The 23,884-nt window shown below is 32.3% G+C and overlaps 1 protein-coding gene across 4 annotated transcripts; it reads left to right on the top strand.

Annotated features, from left to right (window-relative positions):
• The first annotated feature begins 1,161 nt into the window (after positions 1–1,161).
• On the top strand, positions 1,162–23,608 carry CCHa2 (neuropeptide CCHamide-2). 4 transcript variants are annotated; one of them, XM_036368094.2, is made up of 5 exons: positions 1,164–1,537; positions 13,259–13,360; positions 17,704–17,784; positions 22,485–22,711; positions 22,800–23,608. In XM_036368094.2, the coding sequence occupies exons 3-5, from the start codon at positions 17,709–17,711 to the stop codon at positions 22,899–22,901; spliced, it is 405 nt and encodes a 134-aa protein (XP_036223987.2). In that variant the 5' UTR covers positions 1,164–1,537; positions 13,259–13,360; positions 17,704–17,708; the 3' UTR covers positions 22,902–23,608. The 4 variants fall into 4 exon arrangements, with proteins under 4 accessions (XP_036223992.2, XP_036223987.2, XP_014090618.2 ...); XM_036368093.2 differs by lacking the exon at positions 1,164–1,537 and adding an exon at positions 12,852–12,950; XM_036368099.2 differs by lacking the exon at positions 13,259–13,360 and having other exon boundaries at positions 1,162–1,304.
• The last annotated feature ends 276 nt before the right edge of the window (positions 23,609–23,884 follow it).

Below are 23,884 nucleotides of genomic sequence, written 5' to 3'. Positions count from 1 at the left end.
ACACCGTTTAGGATAAAATTTTTACATTGCGGATTTTAGTGGAGTATAAAATTTCCTAAATCTACCTTTGGGAGATTTTTTTAATTAAACAATTCGTATACTTAAAAACTTTGAAATGATAATTAAAATTTATTTTTCACGGGTTTAAATGCTCAACGACACCTTTCAAAATTAAGCTAAAAATTTTTCCCTGAAGGCATACTTTTCCCTCTGTATACAGGTTCATTTTAAACCAAGAAAAGTTTGTTTTAAGCTCTCCCTAATCTATAAATATATAGTCAATAAGTAACAAGGTGGACTCAAACAGCAACAAACACTTGAAGCTGCTACTAAATTTAGCTTAGGGAAAGGTGTGAAATATATATGAGGACGATGTGGGGGAGTGTGTGTGTGTGTGGTATGCGTGAGAGGCATATGGCCTCATACATACAGACATTGCTACCCATTTTTACAATAAAACATTCTTTAACGAATTCATTTGCATAAAAGCAATTCTAAGGAAAATCTGCTGACCTTTACGGTTTAAGCGACTTAATTGTACCACACATACACACCTACATATATTATACAAACATATATGTATATACAAACTACACACGTGTTTAGTGACCACGTATGCGTCATTACTGATAGCATGATTAGCTTAACCAATTAATCGGTGTAATCATTTACATAAGTCATAAGTCGCTCCACTCCCGAAATACAATGCCAACATGCTTTCTACAACGCTCAAAGATAACGTGTGTGCTGCAAGCATTTAAAACAGATGCACAGCTCTTCAAAATAGAAAGTTGTCCACAGAACTAAGAAATTACCCAAGGGAAACAGTAAAACAAACAACTCAAGTGAAAAAAGTCCAAAAAAGAGCACACACACTCCCACAGACAGAAATTGGACTTAAATGGCACGCCAAGATGAAAGCTTGGTGGCGTTTGTTGAGCCTACGCTTTTGGCTATGCACCTCCCTACAGCCAAATATCAAATTGAGGCTGAGGCGTCGGGTGGGCGTCCACACTACAACAAATCATACTCGTTATACTCGGTAACGCTCGTGGCTGATAACGTTCTGTGATTGGCTGAAATGTAGAATCCTGTTGCTCGGTCGGAGCTTATCGTTATTAGTCGAGTATAAAATGACAACGCACAACACAGAGAACCCATTCAAATTTTAGCGCTTGCATACTTTAGCAGCAAATTGTGACCGCGGTAGCATACAAAGTCAGAAACAATATTTAAGTTTCAATACAGTTACGTGAGACAACAAGTGGTGTTAGCCAAGAAAATATACCGACCGACACGTAAAAGTACGCGCAATTGAGTAACAATAGCGCATCATAAACGAAAGCAATAAAATATAAAAGTGCATTGCAAAAAAAGTCTAAATCGTTTTGAGTTCAACAAGAACCGTAACTACAGTAGAGTGCAGCTAAGCTCAGAAATAGTAATCAAAAATTCCGTTTAGTGGTCGTTCAAAAAATTGTGCTGCACTCTTAAAATATTTAATAATTAAAGGCTTGAGCAAATCCATATCAAATCGGTAAGCAAAATTTTTTTTTTTTGAATTTTATACATTAACAATTTTGAAATAGTTAAAATTTTTAAACATGTTATTCATATTTTGTTTGAAAGTATTTGGAATAAAATGCATAAATTTTTCAAACTCTTGGTCTTAAAGTAAGTTTGTTTTATATTAAGCAAGAGAATTTAGTGTTATTTCTAAAAAATTCTCTTTTTCTAAAATCCAATTCTCAAAAACTGAATATCACTAGGAACTTGTATCAAATATTATATTTTGGCCGCGCCTAAATGTGTGCTTCATCTTTTGCTTGTTTTTAAAGCTACATTTAATCAATAATGTGGAGAGGATATTTATTTTTCCGCTTACAATAATGGTCCATAACTCAAAATCATTAAACTGTTAAGTAAATTTGATAATGAGGTAAGGCCAAAGCTTTGATTAATAATTATGAGAAACCTTTTACAAGTTTAATATGTCGAAATTTAAATTTAACGCTAGGATTGTTCGAAACATCCAAAACTATATATAGCAGTAGCATTCAAATTCAAATTTTTGATGTCTATGAAATCAAATATTGGCAAAAATATTAAGTAAACTACAAATTTTGAACAGATTCAGATCAAAGTTCTATACTCGAAGCATATTTAACACTCGGTGATGGAAGAAAAATTCGTTCTGCTCATACACATATAATTTACTCATATAATTATTGTTCATCAACTCCTGAGTTTTATTGCTGATTATTTACAGCATTGAACTATTAATCCTAACTTTATTTATTAAGCTTTTGAAAAACTAAAAAAAGTGTAGCATTCAATCTTATTTGTTATAAAACAACCCTACCAAAAAACTCGTAAGCGAGCGATAAAAGATTATTTGTCAAATTGCAAAAACACAAATTCGAAATTTTTATGGAAATTAGTAAATTTTGCAAACGATTTCAAATGTACGAAAAAACATATACTGGATTATATGCAGACAACTATTGCCAAAAATATATTGCAACAGATAGTTAAGATGTTGGCAGTTTCAAATACTTGCAGGAAAGAATTATCTAAATTTCATATTATAAGGTTTGCCTCGAAGTGTGTAACACCCAAAAGGAAACATCGAGGACCCTCTAAAGTATATAATGATCAGCGTGACGAGCTGATCCGATTTAACCATGGGCGTATATCTGTATATACGCGATTTACCGTTTTGCATTTGCCGGACCACCATATCATATAGCTAATATACAAACTGACCGATAAGATCATATATGAAAAATATTTTTATTTGACAAGATACTTCACGAAATTTGGCATAGATTAAAACCAACTAATCAAAGTCAAGATATAGATCTTCATAAAAGATCTTTTTCCTTATTAAGTAATCTTAATTCGACTTGAAGGTTGTTTATATCAAACAACGCGGCGAAAAAGAATTTCTAGTAATGTTTTCAGATTTAGTTATACATAAGCCGTTTACACACGAAAATATCTCATTATAATCTGAACAGGATATATTAAGTTTGCCACGAAGTTTGTAACACTCAGGTGCACCGGTAAGAAGTGAGCGTTTTTTTGTGAAAATGAAGTACTAATTTTGAATGGGAAAGTACAAAAAAAATATTTGAAAGTATTGACCATAACTTTTTACACATTTTGAACACCTTTCTGCCAATTTGTTGATATCATGTCATACCAGAGAAGTGTTCGTCTTTTGAAGCAAACCAATCAGACACTCAATTTTCGACTTCGCGTAGGAATCGAAGTTCTGCTCAGCCAATGAGTGTCCCATGGATGAAAACTAATGGTAAGGTGCCAAGTCTGGTGAATGAGGCTAGTGGGGCAGCAGATTTCAGCCAAGTACTTTGATTGTGTCCTACACCGATTTTGCTTTGTATGCTGGTGTATTGTCGTGTAACAAAATTACTTTGCCGTGTCTACTCGGCCATTCTGGTCATTTTCGATCAATGCGGGGTTCAAATTGATCATTTTTTGTCTGTAACGATCTCACCAAACACAGAGCATTGCCCTCTTACCGAATCGATCTGTTTTTGCATGACTTCCTTCGTTTAGGATTCTTATATAAATCGGTTTTTCATCGCCAGTGACAATTCGATGCAAAACTGATTTTCTTTCGTGTCTTTGAAGCAAAATTTCACAAGTGTGGCACCTATTTTCCACACTTTTGGATCTTTCAAACGGTCTGAAATTGTGTGCTGTCATTATCTTTTGACTCAAAGAATCATCTTTATCCAAAATTGCTTGCAGTGCCGCGTCTTCAAACTTTTTTGGTGGTCCTCCACGTTCTTCATTTCTCACATTAATATAATTATCTCTGAATCGTTGAAACCATCTTTGGCATGTTGCTTCTGATAGAGTATGATCACCACTTGCCTCGACAAGCATTCGATGCGACTCTGCAGTACTTTTCTTCAAATGGAAACAAAAAATTAAAGTTATCCGCAAATCATTACTTTTCGGTACAAAATTTGACATTTTCAATACAATGAAATAATATGATGTTGTTTGTTCAATGACAGTATGGTTATTGAATGTTTGACAGATGTCATGATGATCTGAAATTTTGCACACGCCCTTTTCTCCCCAGAAACCGCCTATATCGGAAGAACGATCGGAATAAAGGGTTTGTATGGAAAACTTTTACATTTTGCGATATATCTTTACCAAATTTGGCATGGTTTATTACCTAAAGCAATAATGTAATCTGAAAATCTAAAAATGGGATCACTATAGCATATAGCTGCTATACAAACCAAACAAAAGAACCTTTTGTATTTGCAAAGGGTATTATAGCTTCAATGCAACCGAAGTTAACATTTCTTCTTATTTTTCTATTAATATTTTCATATGATTTTCTATTCACAAGCATAAAGACAGGCTTTTAGATGATAAGTGTATAAAGTTACACATAAAACTATTTGTTTTCACTACATGCATACTGTTTATTGCTTTACATCTATTGAAATATAGAAATACATTTAATTGCTTTAAGCACTAAATGCTAAAACCATAAAAAGCTAAACGTCATATGCGATTGCGCTCCTTAATGCCATGTAATCTCTCTTTTTTTCCAAGCACAGGATGTTAGCGTGTAACTTTTTTTTGTGCGATGGCATGAATGGATGAGAAATAGCAAAATAGGATATTTAAAGTACACAAATGAATAGAAAGCGATGGCAGAGTAACTGTGTCTAGGACAGGAAGTCAAATGTTGCGCGACGTTCACTTTCTGCCGATTTCATTAAAAAAATGTTTTCTTTTTTTGTGTTTTTTCTTGTTTTTGTGCGGTTCATTTTTTCCGTTCCGCCTACGGTCATGGAAGCTGAGCACTTAAACTTTACCGACTGCTCTAATATTAATTTCATAATTAATTGCACTCAAATATACATTCTTATATACATCCGTATTTACATACTACATACAGACATGCTTAATGCTTGTTATATTCATTTAAATGCGTAAAATATCGCTTACATATCCGGTGCTTTTTCACTTATTGTCTTAAATAGAAATCAAATTGTGGGACTTACACAAAAAGAATTTTTAAACAATTTTTAGTAACCGATATTGAAGTCGAGGACTTGGGGCATTTGTAAAGAAAAATGGGTATATAATTTAAATTAAATTATATCATCATGTATGTACTTCCCGCAGAGCTGATCTGAATATGTTGTGCGTATATTTATGAAATATTTTTATACACATTAAGAATATATTACTTGAATGATTTCTGAAAATTTAGAATCCGACGGCTTACCATTGCATTAACGCACTCAACCGAAATGAAAGCATTTCCGTATAATATGAGTCACACTCTATTTAGCTGTCAGTTAACGGATGCAATGGTCTGTGTATGACAAATTTATTATAAAACATCCCAAAAAATATATATGCAATATACCAACATTTTTGATATTTTTGTAAAAGCATTCGTTTTTCTATAAACGCAAGATTAAGGATTTCGAAAAAGTAGTTAATTATATCTAGAATGCAGTTAAATATGTTCAATGAGCTGATTCTATCACTTTACAGAATATAAATCAAGCACCAAGAAGACATCGGAAAAAAAATTTGCATAAATAATGCCTTCATCTCTTACCCAATAATGGTCGAAACCGAACCGATATATGTATATACCGAATATGTAGACCTTAGTGCTTATATCGGACTTAATACCGAAACTATCGGCAAATCTTTGAGATAGGTAAAATTCAGACAGCATCTTTTCCTAATAATAATGTGCCCTTGTGTCAAAAATGGGTAAAATCAGGTCAATTTCCGTATATAGTTAGGGGATGTTTGAAATAAATTCAAAGAGCGTCTTTCTATGATAATTGTCTTCCATACAAGGTTTGTTCAAAAAGTGTCGCGAATTTTCTATTTCTTAAGAAAAAGTTTATTTATTCATGAATATATATTTTGTCCCCTTCAAAGTAAACACCCCTAGATATAATCCTCAAATCACGTTAAAAGGTGATTTTTTGTGATCTTGTTCAGCTCCTCCTTCGATGCAGTTCTTATCTCCTCAATCGTAGCGTAATGTCATCCTTTCATAGGCCTATCAGTTTTAGGAAATATTCGTGCACAAACAACGATGCGTGAGCAGGGGCGTTATCATGCTGCAAAATCCAATTTTTGTTCATTCACAAATCCGGGCGTTTCTGGCGGATTGCTGCCCGCAAATTGGGCATAACTTGCAGGTTATATTCTTTATTGACCGTATGATCCTTTAATAAGAACTTATGATGCACTCTGCTTCAGCAATTGAAGAAAACTGTGAGCAAAACCTTCATATTCAACCGAACTTGGTGGGTTTTTTTCGGTCTTGGCTCATGCGGCAATTTCCATTGGGATGTTGAGCTTTGGTTTCCACGTCATAACCATAAGCCCATTCGTCATCAATTATGGCCCTAAGGAGCGGACTGAGTTCAACATCTCCTGAGCAATATCAATACGACGCTGTTTGTGGTCGAAATTGAGCAATTTTGAGACAAACTTCGCAGCGACACGACTCATACCCAAATAATTGGTTAATGGCACGAATAGCTCGAGCCTATCGATATGTTTAGTTCCTCAGCAATTTCTCTAATGTTGATTCGACGATTGGTCAATACTATTTTCTTCACTTCATTAAAGTTTTCGTCTGACGTGCTCGGTCGTTTCGTCGTTCTCATCTTCTCGACCCTCTGAGAACATTTGGTATCAACGTTAAACGTTACTTTTGTCCAAAGTAGCTTCATCATATGCCACAGTCAACGTTCGGAATGCATCCGCGTACTTATTTTTGTTTTTCACACAAAATTTTATACCGACCTTGTCAACATAAGTAAGAGATCAAAACAATCGAAAATCGAATACACGTAGCTCGTGAAAATTAAAAATTCGCGATACTTTTTGAACAAACCTCGTATACCTAATATACGATTTTCAAGCTTACGGCAGTCTTTTTACTAAATACATATATCGCTCAATCTGTAAGGTATCTTAATGAAACTCATAGTGCATCTTTTTCTAGTAAAAATAATTCGTGTTGGCAAAAATGGATAAAGTCAGACCAATACTACCCATGTCACCCATTAAGCTAATACAGTTTCAGATTCAGGTTTTAAATTTTCTAGCTGACTTTACCCAGTTTAATTATGTGTTTTTTTAATCACTAGCTAAATAAATATAAATAAAATTGGTCTGAATTGGCCTCCGAATAGTTCAAATTTCGTTCTTCTGGTTGAGTATATATCACATTTGAGTTAATTAGGTTGATTTTAATATAAATATCTCTGACAGGACCACACCAAATATATTAATGAAACTAATTGACTCTACGACCTATAATACACATAAGTTAATAATATACCACCTGAAAGTATTTCTCCAGCTTTGCTCTTTGAAAATTGCGAGAGTATAAAATGTTTGGTTGCAGCCTTTCTTACTTGTTGCTTTTGTTTTGCTCACTAAACGCTATATAACTCGCTGATGCACTAGATACCATCGGGCTAGGGATATAATCAATATTTATTTATTTATTAAATATATTGAATAACCTAAGTCTTAATCACTCCAAGCAACTCAAACACTAGCACTTTTAACTCGTTATTAATTATTCAAAACCTAGTCGATAAATAGATACACCGAGGCTGAGGTGGTAATGGTAATTAGAAGGAGATTAATAAATCAAATCAGCAAATATTTATTGAGTATAATTATTTGCCAAAAGTCTCAACTGCGGGCGATTTTTCATCATTCTGTCACACGGTATAATTTTTGCAATTACATTAATTTAAATTTAATATTGCATATATATACACACGTGGGACTATAAAATCGTGTGCGTGTATATGTATGTGCATGTACTTCGCGTTTGTATTGTTGTTTATGCGAAAAATCACCCAGCTAATCATTATTCCAACACTTATCGCTGATGCTGTGGCGATTGGGTCAAATTGTCACAACATTTCGATCGCCGTTTTTTGTTTTTTCTAAGCGAAACGGCTCTGCTCACTGTTCGCCTCTATCTGCCTTATGGAGTGCTGCGAGTGTCTCAGCACACTTAATCGGGTTAGACACACATTGTTTGCGCTTAAATCCCCAATTAAAGGAAAGACGAAATCTATTTGTTTACAACGCTCCAGATGCACAATTTTGTTTCTTTTTTGAAATGTCATGAATTGTTTTAATATTATTTTTATTTTTGTTAAATGTGATAATTATAATTTTCCCATTCGTTATCGCTAGCGACGTTCAGGTCGGAATAGTACTATTATTGTCAAACTGCTCATATATTATATATTTAGTTTCTATATTTTGCATTAAACGGTTACACATTTATTTCATTTATTTTGAGCCAATATATACGAGGTGTGTTCAAAAGAAAAGGTGAATTTTGATTTTTCGCGGGCTGTATAATTCGATTATCGATATTTTGTTTTTGTTATAATCGGACACGTATGTGTATCATGTGCTTGCATTAGGAGCCAGTTTCGATTAGTAGGTTGTTATTGACAACAAAAAAGCTTAGTCACGGTTTTGTATGCTTTTCGATTTTTGACTTTTGAAAGAAATCGATCAAAGAATATGGAATAAAAGAAATAAAGGGCTCCAAGGCACTTGGGATATTGACTGTGGCGTTTAGTGAGTCCACTTTGTCTCAAAAAAGTGTATATAAGTGGTACAAGCACTTTACAGAAGGCCGAGAAGATGTTTAAGACGATGAGCATCCTGGATGTGCGCACACGTTAACAAGCGAAGAAAACATCAAAACAGTGAAAAAAATCGTTTCTGAAAATCGTCGAATCACTATTAGGGAAGTTGCAGAGGATGTTGGCATATCAATCGACTCGTGCCATTCCATTTTCTCGAATGTTTTGGGCATGAAACGTATGGCAGCGAAGTTTGTTCCGAAATTGCTAAATTTTGAGCAAAAGCAATGTCGCATTAGTATCGCTTTTTAGTCCAAAAACAAACAAAACCGTAATTATGCCTCAACCACCGTATTCATCAGATTTGGCTCCCTGCGACTTTTTTCTACGAGATCAAGCCAGCATCGAAGAAAGGGCTGATGGCCATACCGAAAAACGCATTTCAGAAGTGCTTCGAGTATTGGAAGAAACGTTGGCACAAGTGTATAATATCCGTGGGGGATTACTTTGAAGGGGACAAAAAAGATTCGGATGAATAAATAAGTATTTTAAAGAAAAATCAAAATTCACCTTTCCCTTTGAACACACCTCGTATATGTATATATATATATATATAGATCGGTTTAGTATATTTTGCTTAATAACAGCGTGGCTAGGTGAAATAACTCTTACACACGACAGATATGCAGTTGATTTTTATGAAGATGTCACGATTTTTGTTGAACTAATTTTCGAAGGTAATTTCCAATTTAGATTTTAAAACTCAAAATTCATTATTTTTAAATTAACAGCTGCAAAATTTAGAAACCCAGAAACTTTTTACAGTTGCTTGCAGCATCGTACTAATTAGTGGCGAATCGAACAATCAACTCGTGTAAATGAAATAGACTACTATAATTATATAGAGATAAAATCAAGCGGCTATATACAAAAGGGGATACACAATTTTGATTGCGTAGCAGAAAATTTAACAGATTTGTGTTGTGAAAACTTTGTAGAGAAGTCATCGATAAGCGATGACTTTTCATTATATAAAACAATAGCTCAGACTTTTCCACACTCTCATTCAGGCCCTTACTCGTTACATCTAAAACTTTGTTATAAACTGGGTTATTGTGATTGGATTCCAAATATTTTCCTTCGCCAACTATTTCAAAGCTTGTGAAATCTATTACCTTAGCATATATCCTTTTTAAAATTTCGAAATTTATCATATATCTTTATATTAAAAAGTTTTCCATACAAACACTGGATTCTGATCGTTACGTTTGTATCCAGATATGTATAGGCTATAGTGCACTGATATCGGCAGTTCCGACAAAAGCGTAACTGCTTAGTGAGGAAAGGTTAGGTGCAAATTTCAAATCGATAGCTTAAAAACTGAGAGACTAGTTCGTATATATTATATATAGACAGACATATAATATATATCATATATTTTATAGGGTCTCCGACGTTTCCTTCTGAGTGTTACAGACTTCGTGGCAAACTTAATATACCCTGTTATGGATAAAAAATGTATCCCAAAGTAGCCAGTATATGCCAGCACTGTATCTCAAAAGGTATAAAACATTTCTTTGGTACAAGTGTCGTATGAGTAATATTTTGTTATGTGTAAATATTTCTTAAAATATATACATACATATCCCATACACATTTCATTTGTTGTAAATATGAGTCTATAAATTATAAGAGAAAACAATCTTAAAAATGCTTCACACATTTTAACACAAACAACATGAAGATAAGCGTATATATCTACGATTATCTACTTTACTATCTACTATAGATGTACATACATATATGTACAGATTTTCGGTACTATCTGGTCACAATCGACTTTAAATAGCTTTCATAGCTGATAAATATTTCTATTTAATATCACCGGCCACTTTCGCTAATCCCGAATCGTCATATTAACAACCTGATTTGACAGCATAAACAATAACATTGCCTTGATTGCGCCAATAAAGTAGAATAAGTGATATTTTTTCACAAGACATTATCATAAAGTACAAAAGTACATATGGATAAGTATGTATTTATTTGAGCGATTATACATAATAGTGTGGGTAATTAAATATTCACATATACATACATTTCGCAAATAGTGTTCGAAAAATCTCCCCAAAACTAGTATGAAGAGGTATATAAACAGATGCAGACTTTGCATACCAGAGGTCCCCTCACGTATATGGTTGCCAACCCACACACATATGTACATGTATTTTCCCTCAATATTAATGGTTCAGCTAGTCTACAAGCTGTAGAACACTGTTTATCAGTAGCGCAAAAATTTAATAACAAGTCTGCAGCGCTTAAAATAGCAAGTCAAGTGGTTATTTATGGACTATTCCATATTTATGTTTATATTTATACAATTATTTACAACGATCAAGCGTTTTTTTTTATTTGATGAGTTATTATTACACATGTCTGACCACTTTCGCTTACGCGCTAAGGAGTTCAATGGTTAATACGTACGAAACTATTTGTTTTTGCTATAGCAAGATTGCAGACAGTAAACAAGACAGGGATATGCCTGGACCCTAACGTGGATAGGTATGTTTTTATTATTGTTGTCGATCACGCCTTGGAGGCCAATGTATTTTTAAAGAATCATCACAATTAGCGCTGACAACATACATATACAAGCATTTATAAGTGTTCACATACATGCATACATGAATATATGTATATACAAATGTAAATATGTATAATATTCCATAAGTCACTCAGAAGCCATACAGACGGAAGCACAAATAAATACGGCGTGTGACAATTTGAAATAAAGACTGCAAACTCTGAGTTTAAAATGTCATACTTTGTTATTATTATTTAATAATCAATAATATTATGGTTTACGAGCACTCGAGCGAGGTATTTTCTACTTTTATACATACAAATATTATGTGTGTGTTTGTATGTAAGAAATATTATTATTTTAAAATTATTTTAATAATATATTTTTTAATTTCTTATATGCCAATTAACATGTTCACAAAAGTGTATACATACGTATATACAAATAAACAAATGTTTGTGCGTAAGTGCAGGCTATGTATTAAATTAAGTTAAGCAGCCAATAGGAAGCCAGTTAGAGTAGTATATGCCAGCCGATTGGAGGATATTTTCGCTATACTTGCCACTTTTTTCATTGTAATTGCTCTCATTTCAATTATGTACTCTACTAGCGGCTACATGGTCAATTTTTAGAATCACCTTTTTCAAGACGGCCTCAACGGACGAGGAGATTTTAGGAGCACACACTATCTGAAACAAACAAGATTTTAAACCATATAAGAATTGCTAATTAAGTATGTAAATACGTACGCTTTATATCAATTCAAAATGACGGATGTGTGAAAAAATTTTAAATTTTTGGCTGGAAAAATTAATATTAATTTTTTGTAATAATAAAAAAAAAATCTACAAACGATTTACTAAATAATATTACCGTTAAAATTTCGAGTGAATACGATATACTTATGACGCACGCTTTGTAAAATGAAGTTTTGAGAAAAATGCGTTTAAAGTTTTATATATTTTAAAAACAATGGTTTTGAGACCCTAAAGTACGTTTACCTTAATTGGTACACCTAATATAACAGCCTAAAAATAAACCGAGAAAGTTTTTTTTTAGTTCTGTACTGGCCTAACAGCTTAATTCGCCTCTTATTGGCAAATAAATATAAAAATTTGTTTTTATGAAAAAATGCACTCCTAGAAGTACAAACTATCAGGAAGGTAGTTAGGGTAGATGTTTAACGGCGCACCCAAGCTTTTAGGAGGCCCATTGTGAAACCACCCACTTGAATCCCCTCACTCTATTATTATATATCCTCTCTGAACCACACCGAAACACGTCGAAGAAACCCTCGCTATTAGAACATACCCTCGATATGGTTTTCAATATTTATCAATATTTATTAATTTCATAATACGTTTTTATATTCAGTAAATATGTAGTGATCATTTAGGGTCCATCATACCGACGCCACAAATCTAACATACATACATAAAATACCACATCTATACCACTCAGCTTACCCTATCTTACTTGTATAAGTATACACATGCATACATACATATATATAAAATAAGCAAACAAAAAAAGTTATAGATTATTCAGGTTAAGCGCCTTCACTTCAATCAATGCTCAGCAATAAATAAACTGACACTTCGTCGGAAGTTTTTGAAGATGTAAGTCACACAGTTGAACAGTCAAAGCGCTCGATCATAAATTAACGCGAATCGTGTGAAAGTTTTCAATTTTATACAGCGGTAATGATGATAATAGTGCTAAATTAGAACAAAATAGAACACAAAGCAAAAAATTATAACCAGAAAAACTGCAACACCAAAAATAAAATAATAATAATTTATTATAAAAACAAAATAAAAAATTATTTATAATAAAACAAAGAATAAATATACAATTCTATTAGTAAAAATATAACTGTGATTACTGCGTACCTTTACAAAACAACGACTTATTTTCAAACGATATTTTAATATACTATTAAATAAAAAATAAATAAAAATAAAATATATTTTTATTATAAACAAATTTGTATACACACTATATATAGACAAAGTAGAGCTTAAGAAATATTCAGATTGTGAATTTTGCTTGACACGAGAAGGTCATTCGCTTATATAATCGCACAAAACGTATCGTACAATTCTCAGAGGTGAGTTTTTTGATTGAAAATATATGTACTATATAGTATTATGTAAATATATAAACATAAATCCAACTTTCTCATATTTGTTAAAAAAATAATATTAATATTTTATAAACACCGTTAAACCCTATTAGCTGAAAAAAAATTAATAATAAATTTTTAAAACAAAATTTTGAAGTTTAAATACAATATAATGAAAAAATTTTGCCATATTTGATTAAAAATTTATATATTAATTAAAATAATAATACTCTATACATTATGAAAATAAAAAAGTTTTAGGTATTGTATAAAATCGGTAAGAACTTTCGCTTACTTTAAAAATTCTTCTCATTAATTAATTTATGATGAGAGGTTACGAGCCATAACCAACGTCACCACCAAAAGATTTTACAAGAAAAAGAAAGTCCATATATTCAATAAATATGTATCAAACAAGTGAAAAATATTTAGAAATTTAAAATTTAGCACTCCAAACCTTTTTACGCAAAAAGAAGCAAGCTGAAACTTTTTGCCACACATTAACTTTCGCCTACTCTAATTCAATAACAACCACGCTAAGATTATATTTAAAGCATTAACATATTTATATACATAATTTACCGCCAGTTCAAGCAAACACATTCATAGGTACATAACTCGTGCATACGCCAGATGTTTTGCCTTCTGGCATATAAAATGCTAATGTGATTACCCTCTGTACTAGCAAGCATTCGTATATTTGTGTGTATTGTATCAGTAAATGTGCTTACTCTAATTATAATGCATTGATTGACACATTAAAATCACTTATGCAACTGATGGCTATTTAACCAATAAACTTTACAGTTATAATATAGTACTCATGATATCACACACATATACATATATATGCATGAATATAGCAAACTAATAATCGCTGATAAGAAGAATTGGATGAAGAAAAATAAACGCACGCTTTCCAAGCATGAAATGTAAAAGTATGTATGTACATATATGTATATGTATTAGGGTGTCCATTAATTCAAGGTTGACTCTTTTTTTTTGTTTGTTGACGCAAACTATTTTTTTAAGAGTTGCAATTGAAGTTATGCAATAAATTTACTATATTCATACAAAACACCATGACGTATGAGCAACAGACATATGAGTATATGGTAAATAACTTGTCAAATCATTAAGATTCCATGTTAAATATATAGGAAAGTTAAATTATTTAGACACGTCTTAGATTGAAAATAAAGAGCTTGTTTAGGTTGGATAATTTTTTAGGGCAAAACCTGAAACTACAGGTGGCGTCTGCAACATCAACTTGGGCAATAACGGACACCTTAATATATATGTATTCGGGTATGATTTGGCAATATGCACAATTGCAATATTCACTTACAAATATTTGCACGATTGCATAAACTAGCTCGCTGGTACAGGTTGCTAATGTGCAGTTAAGCTATTAGTTATTAGCCAATTAAATGCGCCCGATAATGGAAATTAAGTAAATTTGAAATAATAAAGTTATTAAATTGATGAATATTTGAAAGGAAAATGTTTTCGACTCAGTTTTACTATGTATATAAGATATGTAACCTAAAGAAGTTGCATTAAGTTATTTCACTTTGTTTCAGATATTCGATTTAAAGTCAAAGCGAAGCAATAGCAGCAATTAATAACAGCCGTATTTACTGTAGTATTAAATGGCCGATACATGCGTCATTAAAATAAGCGGAAGGGTGGACAAAATTATATTCGGTATCCCATATACCTAGCTAATAGATCCATATCTTGCATTTTTGGAATGTTATCACTATGTAAAAATTAATAAGCTCATTTAACTGTATTAATATATTTCACATATTGATCGAGGAGTATGCAAACAACTTTCCGCTCGTTTTTAAAAGAGTTACCATATATAAAAGATATTATTTGGATTTGGGTTTTGATTAAATCTTTGTATTAGTGTTTTAATCATCTCTCGTATTAAATTGAGCGATGAGACAATACTCCAATTGTTGAACTGATTCTTATGAACGCTAATTATATCATTCAAAATTCGATTTATATGTGCCTAGCGTTATTGTTTATCAATCTATAGCACTATTATTAAAATATAAAAAACGTAAGCGTAGTTTTATCGTTCATATTTCCAATGTCGAAGAGCAACGGAATGCTCTCACTGAGTTGAAGCAGTCCAGTTAATTCAGGAAATAACTACATAATATCCAGGGTAGCCTCGAGCATACTTCAAAAGCTCTTAAACCACATGTGTCTCTTCTTACTGTAACCTCTAGTGTAAAAATTTTAGCGTCATAGCTTAATTATGTAGTTACAATAGTTTGAAAACGTGTAAATATTCCAAATCTTTTTGAAATATCATACACAACAGCAACGTTCTCAGGGAGGCAAGGAACACGTATAATTACGAAAACCGACGGACAAACGCAAAAACCAAACTCGCTATATCATTAAGTTTCATCACCATAATCATTTTAATGCACATAACCCAATAAATATATTAGTTTAAGGCGTTAGAAACAACTTTCACGTATTAGTGATAGAAAAAAAATGTATAATATAGGAAATTATTTTCGAGTTAGTTAAAAATCTGTAAAATCTTTGCAGGAAAACATCAAAACGAAGAGCATACCACAGCTCCAGAATGTACCTCGCTTAAAATTGGCTTTAACTAAGGATAACTCTGAACAAGTGTTACATTTGTAAAAACTCCTTTCGAATTTTGGATGGATCATAAGGGTTATACCGCCGAAGTTTCTCCTTTTTACTCGTTGAATTTTAATTAAATTCAAGCCAAAAAGCCCACAAAATTATTTAAACAATATTGCCGTTATTTGAGGGTAATAAGAAAATGATTTAATATAATAAGCAATATTAAATAAAGATACCTACGACAACAACAAAAACGATTACCTTACAAAAATTGTTTATATTAGCAATGTTCTATCATTCTACTCACGTCTTGCAGCTTAAGAAGTTTATGCAAACTTTATTATACAACACCATTTTTGATTGCTTCGATTAACCTTTTTGGTATAGGCTATTAAGGTGTTTATGTATACTATATACATACGTCTGTATATGGAACTGTCTCAAAGCACAAATAGCGGTTGAAGCTAATATTTGTTGAGCAAGCTGAATTTGTTGTGATTCATTTATTTGGTGTACATACATTAGGTACATATATTATAGTACATCATTTTTGGTTGATGTTTGACCGAGTTTATCTTTTCACGCATGCTGGTCGTTTTAATGATCGCCGACTGAAGAAAGGGTCTAAATGTTTATGCCGAATTCGAATTGCTAATTGGTTTTATGTGAAGTATTTGTGTTTGTGGCAATTTCTATGTTCAATGACGCATTTCCGTATTTCAATAGAGAACTAAAGTCAAATTTGATAAAGAGCTACCGTTATTGCAATTGCACAATATTTTCACCATAACTTTTTAAATTTAGTGATTCGCTCACCATCAAATTTTTCCTGCATATTTAGTACATCGTTCTCAATACAATGACCTTTAATTTTTTTGTATCGGATTGGTTAAATCTCAACCTTTTTTTAAACGCCGCCACTTTGACAATTTTTGTTTTTTTATTAACTTTACGTCAATGTACGGGCAATATCTTCTAGTAGAGTATTTTTTTTAGGTTTCATCCATTGCAGCAGTGGATTTTTAGCGCCGTCGTAGATCGTGCGTAACTCGAATATATTAAATTTGTTTTTGCAAAACTTTTTGTTTCTCAAGTAGTGTAACAAATTTGTTGTGTATGCTTCTGAAGTTGTCAGATAAAAGGACATGCTTGTCAATTAATTCAAGTAAAAAGTTTTGGGGTTTGCCTACATTTCGACGCGAAGTCGTCTATCAGTAATCGGCAATTTGAAATAAAACTATAATTGTTCTTATGATGAAAAAGACATTATATTCATGAATTCTTAGAAGTATACGTATTATGTGGGAGCAGTCTAGAAATAATACACATACCCATACAAATATGTAAGTTAGATCTTATTGAAACAGACTTTACTTTTGGCCTCCAAATATATTAAGTCAAGTTATTGGACCAAAAAATATAAACTGCTAATTTAACAATTATTTAGCATTCCGTGAATGGCATTTTCTCAATTATTGTTATATAGAATGAAAACTAATTTGGTCTTTGACAATATAATCCGTAGCTAAGTGAAGCATGAAATGAGGTTAAATCCTCGAACTATTTACTAACAAATGTAGCTACTAAAGTAAGCAGCACAAATACGTGAAAGTAGTTGTAGTTAGTCATGTTATAATTAAAAAGTTGTTAAATTTTTAAATAGTTACTAATTTAATTATGTTTCTGAAATTTTTTCTTCTTTTTAGTGACGATGAGTTCTTCAGTATCCTTCCTGTTGTTGATGATCTGTGCGATCGTTTTGGCGGCACAACAAGGCCAAGCAAAGAGTAAGTCATAAAATTAGTAATTTATTGCGTTTATTTGTCAAATTATTATAACCAACTCAACATAATTGGAAGCTCTATGCGTTTAAGAGTAAGTGCCCTTCACAATCGTTATATTGTACATAGACACGCACTCATACACAGCACCGGCTTTAAATGAGCAACTTCACCAGCCGGGCTGTGGTCTACATTAATTTGACACCTTTGCCGCCGCTTCAAATATACACTTTGTATTGTATACTAAAACAAATAAAATTAATATCGTGTTTTGCAGACACTAGAATAAGAGCAATGTAACACAATTAGGCAAATTAATAGATAAAGCTACAGGTTGAAAGTCAAAATTTACACACTTTTCTCGCCAGCCATCCACCTTGAGATGGCGTTCATTGCCTGCAAAATGGCAATTTAAAAGATAATCAAGCAGCAGCGCTGTTTATTCGCACTTCTCCACATTGCGTTTGCGAGTGCGTAAAGTGGGAGGGGGAGGAGTTGCAATGATGCAACAACGCCGGCGAGCAGGTGAACACGAGCTGTTGCTGGTGAAAGTGAGTGCTAACTGTTTCTATTTAAATGTGTACATATGTAGGAGTATAAGTGCAGTGATTGAGCTGCAAAACAGAACTATTAAATACAAACATACCATTGTAAATATATGTATACAAAAGTGCAAATGGAAACATATAGAGAGTAAAAAATATTACAAGAAAATTTATACAGCATACATTCATATTTATACTCGTACCTACATATATGTATATGCATTTAAAACAGCATTTTGAAGTGAGCAAAACAAATTTCTTATCTTCGGAAATTCATTCGACAGTTTAAAGGGCTCGAATAAGAAGCAGAAGAGCTCGAAGCGCTTGAATTGAGTGCATAGGACCATCGGCGTACTTGTACTCTTGCATACAAATAAATTTATACGAACTGGGATGGTAGTTACAGTGATCAGCTGGTAATAAGAAACATACTTTCAACAAATTTATAACTTAAGTTCCTTCAAGATTAATGTGTCTCAAGGACTAATTAAATTTAATGACTGTTAAATAGCTTCGCAAAGGAAACGACATTTAGGGGTATATATTTCTATTACAATCTACAGCAATTGGCTGGGTATTGCACAAACCAATGTTTATACGCTTCAGAATATAATAAGTCTGCCACGTAATTTTTAACACCCAGAAGGAAACGTCGGAGACCCTATCAAGTATATATATTATATATAAACGATCTGCGTGACGAGCTGTTTCGAATTAACCATGTCTGTATATACGCTCACTACTCATTTGTCGGAACCGTCGATATCGGACCAATATAGGATATAGCTGCCATATAAACTGAACGATCAGAATGAAGTTCTTATACGGAAAACTTTATTATTTAACAAAATTTGGCATGGCTTATTTTCCAAGCACATGTTACAATCTCCAATCAAATTGTTCAGATCGGTTTATATAGCTGCCATAGAAACTAATCGGTCAAACTCGTGTCAACTTTTCAAAAATGAAACCAGTAGTTTTTCAAATAAATTAAAAAATTTTCTTTCGAAGACTCGACAACCGTATAGCATACGGTACATTGTATACACCATTGAAATAAGAGGAAAGCGTGGAGGAGGCTCATATTTTTAATTTTTAGGGTTACATACTACAACTAATACATAATGATGTTTGCAATAAACTCAAGCTCGAAATTCGAAACAAAATTTTCGATTTTGGAGGCTACGGAGAAATTACATTTATACCCAGAAAACAAGGCGATTTTGTTGAGTTATGAGACAAGTCGTGCATACCTAATGCCAGCATAAACTAGCCGTTTTAACTTCACAGGCACATTCCATGTTTCTATAACAGATTTTGTCAAAATTTGTAAAAATATGCACATTTATAATGTATGCATATATGTACATATGTACATTAAGTTATGTATACACAGATATATTAATTAAATTGATTGATAAGGAAAAAAATTATTGGCTCTGTTTCGATGCCGAGCAGTATCTATAAAACCCTAACTATAAAGTTGCAACTTACAGTAAAATTGTATACAATTTTCTACACGCAACAACAATAGGGGCAAGGAAAGTTATTGACACCTGCAAAACCTAGCGTTGCGCCGTGACATTACGTACATAATACTTACAGCAGTATTGTTTATCAAATGGAAAATGTCCATATCCGTTGAACGGAAAAGTTATACTTACATATATGCATATATTACATATGTATGAGGGCGAAACAAAGGCATTGCTACATACAATCATACTAAATGTGTGTTTTCCCAATAAATTTTATTCACACACTTACAAAACAACCCCTTAAATATTGTTTGAAATTTTCAATTATGCATTTAATCCGCCAAACAAGTTCAATGAACCAACAGAAGTCGAAAAATGTGTTTTTTTATATATATTTTTAACTTTCAAATATATACATATATATAATAAATCTTCAATTGACTCTGTCTCACCAATTTTTTGCACCTCCTAATCATTTCACATACATACATATGTATGTATTTGCCTCGTGAATATTTCAATTAAACTTATTATGTAAATTGTTTGTTATAAAAATATAAATATAAAAAACTGTATGCAAGAAAATATTTATTTTCGGTCTATTTCATATGGCCTCTGGGCAGCGCGGCCCTCTGCGAGATAAGCGTAAACAGTTTTTTTTTTAAATAATATTTTATTGTTACAAGTATATTTTATTTATATTTGAACACTCATAATACGAGTGAATATGCACATTTACATATATGTATATCAGCGATGTTTTTATATACATATTTATGATGTAGGATGTATATATGGACGCGTATATTAATAAATTAATAGGTATGTATAAATTGAAATTAAATGATCGCATCACCCTCACCTCAATTACGTACATACAGAAAATTTTACAAGCATACATATGTATGTATTTTAACACAATTATGATAACATTTTAGACAATAGGCAAATACAGTGACCACATATGCTTATACAAAATACAAGTATACTTGGAAATCACTCATATAGGGAACGCTTGGCGCAAAGTTTCGTTACCCAAATATACAAATATGTGCGTTTGTGGGTCTCTATGGAATAAATCAAAGACAAAAAGCTGCTTGATTTCGATTATTACATGCCACAACTAATTCTAATTTTGTCTAATATGCTTGACTCTAAGTTTTCCCTTCATAACCTTTTGGGAGTTCTTCATGCAAGTCAATGTTAAAGTCCAAGTAAATTAGCTATTTGAACTTGAAAAACTGCATGTTGGAGATCATATATATATATATATATATATATATATATATATGTGTTTTCGTAAACAATAGGAGCATATGCGATACTCAAAAAGACACTCTTTCGCTGCTATCACACCGCAAATAAGTCGGCAAGAATGCGAAGTTTACGTGTTTAAAGTTTCCAGAATGAGAATCGAGACTGAAGTAAAGTAGAGATAGAAAATAGTTTATGACATTTTAATAAATTTTAAAATTTTCAAACCCAATCAATCAAAGAGCATATAGCTTCACATTCCTGAAAGAGAACATTAAGGTATTTAGTTGTAATTATATTCTACTTATACAGCGCTCTTAAAAAAGGACTATTCTACGAAATTTTGTCTTCTTCTTATGTATGATTCTGCCAATCTTGGAATTATTGATTACACCCCATAGCATAAACTATCGTATTAGTCTAAATAATAACCTGAAATTTGACACCAAAACTTGTATGAACTCATATTCAGAAACTATTGGCATAATATAAAAACCTTAAGAGTTTTTTCTTATCATAAATAAATATATCTCTTTCAAAAATTGCACTTCCCTTAATAATTTACAGTAATAAATCCTACAACTAAAGGTCGATTGGCAGTAGCATGTCAAAAATATACTAAATTTCATTCGCTTTACCAGCTGAAGATTCCGATTGACCCAAAAATATCAATATCCGACTATTTTTCAAACATATCTTCTCTCAATGCAAGCAAAGAAGATAAAATAGCATCAAAGGGCTTTTTATAGATGTGACAGCCAACGAGCCAACAAACTTTGAAAAATCACTTCTATTCGTTATCCTTCTCAAATTTGTTTCCAACAACATTCTAAATACTGTTTACAGAAAAGTAAATTTTGGTTCATGCTGAAAACCATAGTTCTCACAACTTGGAAATAATTATTAATGTCATTTCGAAACACTTTTTTATTGAGATTAGATTATTCTCCACTACCACAAGTGGTGGTCTAACTTAACTCAAGCCTAAAAGTTAATTGAGTGTGAATTTTATTCTGTGAAAATAGTGAGAAGAATTAGAAATATGTAATCGATCACTTAACGAAATTTTTTATAGCTTGAAATATTTTAAATGTTTTAATAGGATTAGAGATTTAGCAAACGAGTTTTTTAATACATTGAGGTCATTTTCATATAGTATTAAAGATTAAATTGAGTTAGGAGTATGCACTGTTGGCGGGTCTATTGTGCCCTCCCTTCTTCTTCATTACACTGCGCTCTGTGGTCGTGAAATTTCGAAGTAATAAAACATTTTACCTTGATCACAAGCTGTCAACAAATAATCTTTCGCATACCAAATTTTAATAGTTTTATACACATACATATAATAACAAACATTTAAGTATGTACGAAAAACTCTCAAACTCTATACGAATTAATTACAAATATACTATTCTCGGTTTCCTTACAGAGGGCTGCAACGCATATGGACAAGCTTGTTACGGTGGACACGGAAAACGTTCTCTGGGCTCCTTAACGGATGAGATGCTGGCAAATAGTGTATACAGAAACGAAAGAGAGCAATTGCATCCCAATGAATTGCTGCAAGCGATACCTAATGAAGCGACAGGACTATTACCAGAAAGAGAAATTGACACATTCCCCAGATATAGACTCATCAAGATTATGAGGTCATTGGTGAGTTTGCCAAAGGCAGCAGCACACATGCTAACATATTTATAAACAAGCACATGCTAAAAATATTTTCCATTTTCACCATATTTAGCTGGGGGGACATCTGAAGCGACCTGTAGAGCATGCCAATGAAATCGACTACCCCATCTCAGCCGAAACGTTTAGCCGGGACAACAGCAACCACTTCAATTAAGATGTGAGACACCATGAAACACCACGCCGACAAATCCATTCAGACTATTAATTTCAGTTGTGAACGAGCAAAGTAGCCGGACCTTTAAGTGTGCAGAAAATCAGAAATTACAAACTTAAAAATATACCAAAAACAAATGCATTGGGCTTATGTACAATATAATAAGAGTATGAAATCCATATATTCTTTGAATATTTGTATATACATATTTTAGTAGATCATCTAGCAAAAGTTAAACCCACACACATATGTACATGCATAAAATTGTATAATCATTCCGCTTTTACACAGATAATATGTACATACAATAAATATATAAGCAGAATTTAGCAAATATGAGAAAAAATCAATGAATTCATTAAACTACTTATTTTCGCATTTCGGCAAAATCTGACTGAAATTTTAAGGGCTGGAAAATTTCAGTTGATTGCATAACACATAAAGGCAAACACACACACACACATAAACGCATACACCTGCATTGTACATTTATTGCTAAGGAGAGAATTCAATGCTTTCTTTAACTTGAATGTGAAATCACATTATATAATTTAGGAAATTATACTATACTTTAGAATAATGGATCTAAACACTTAGCCAAACTATATGTTCCAAAACAAAGATAATGAAAAGCAAAGACTATAGGATACCTTTATTTACCAAATATGAGTATGTATGTAAATGTTAATAAATTATTATAAAGCTTATATTAAGTGTCAAAGCTTTTATTTGATGTGATGTGAGATAGACTAAAAATCTTTGACAGGAACCAAAATAAATAATTACCAAATATAGCGAAATTTTGAAAAAAGATCGTACAACATCCTTTGAGTGCAATATGAAAATGGTCGAAATGACACCAAACCGCCTCCACGGCCCATAGATCGACTTTCGTCAGTCGTTTGACTTTACTTTAGTCCTTAAGGTGTCCCCATAGTTTAAAATTTCGAAAAAATCAAATATTTATTCTGACATCATTAGTA

Source organism: Bactrocera oleae, chromosome 2, assembly GCF_042242935.1.
Source record: "Bactrocera oleae isolate idBacOlea1 chromosome 2, idBacOlea1, whole genome shotgun sequence".
In the NCBI taxonomy this organism is placed as follows: Eukaryota; Metazoa; Arthropoda; class Insecta; order Diptera; family Tephritidae; genus Bactrocera; species Bactrocera oleae.
Note: the sequence above shows the minus strand (reverse complement) of the source record. Positions and strands in the feature narration are given on the sequence as shown.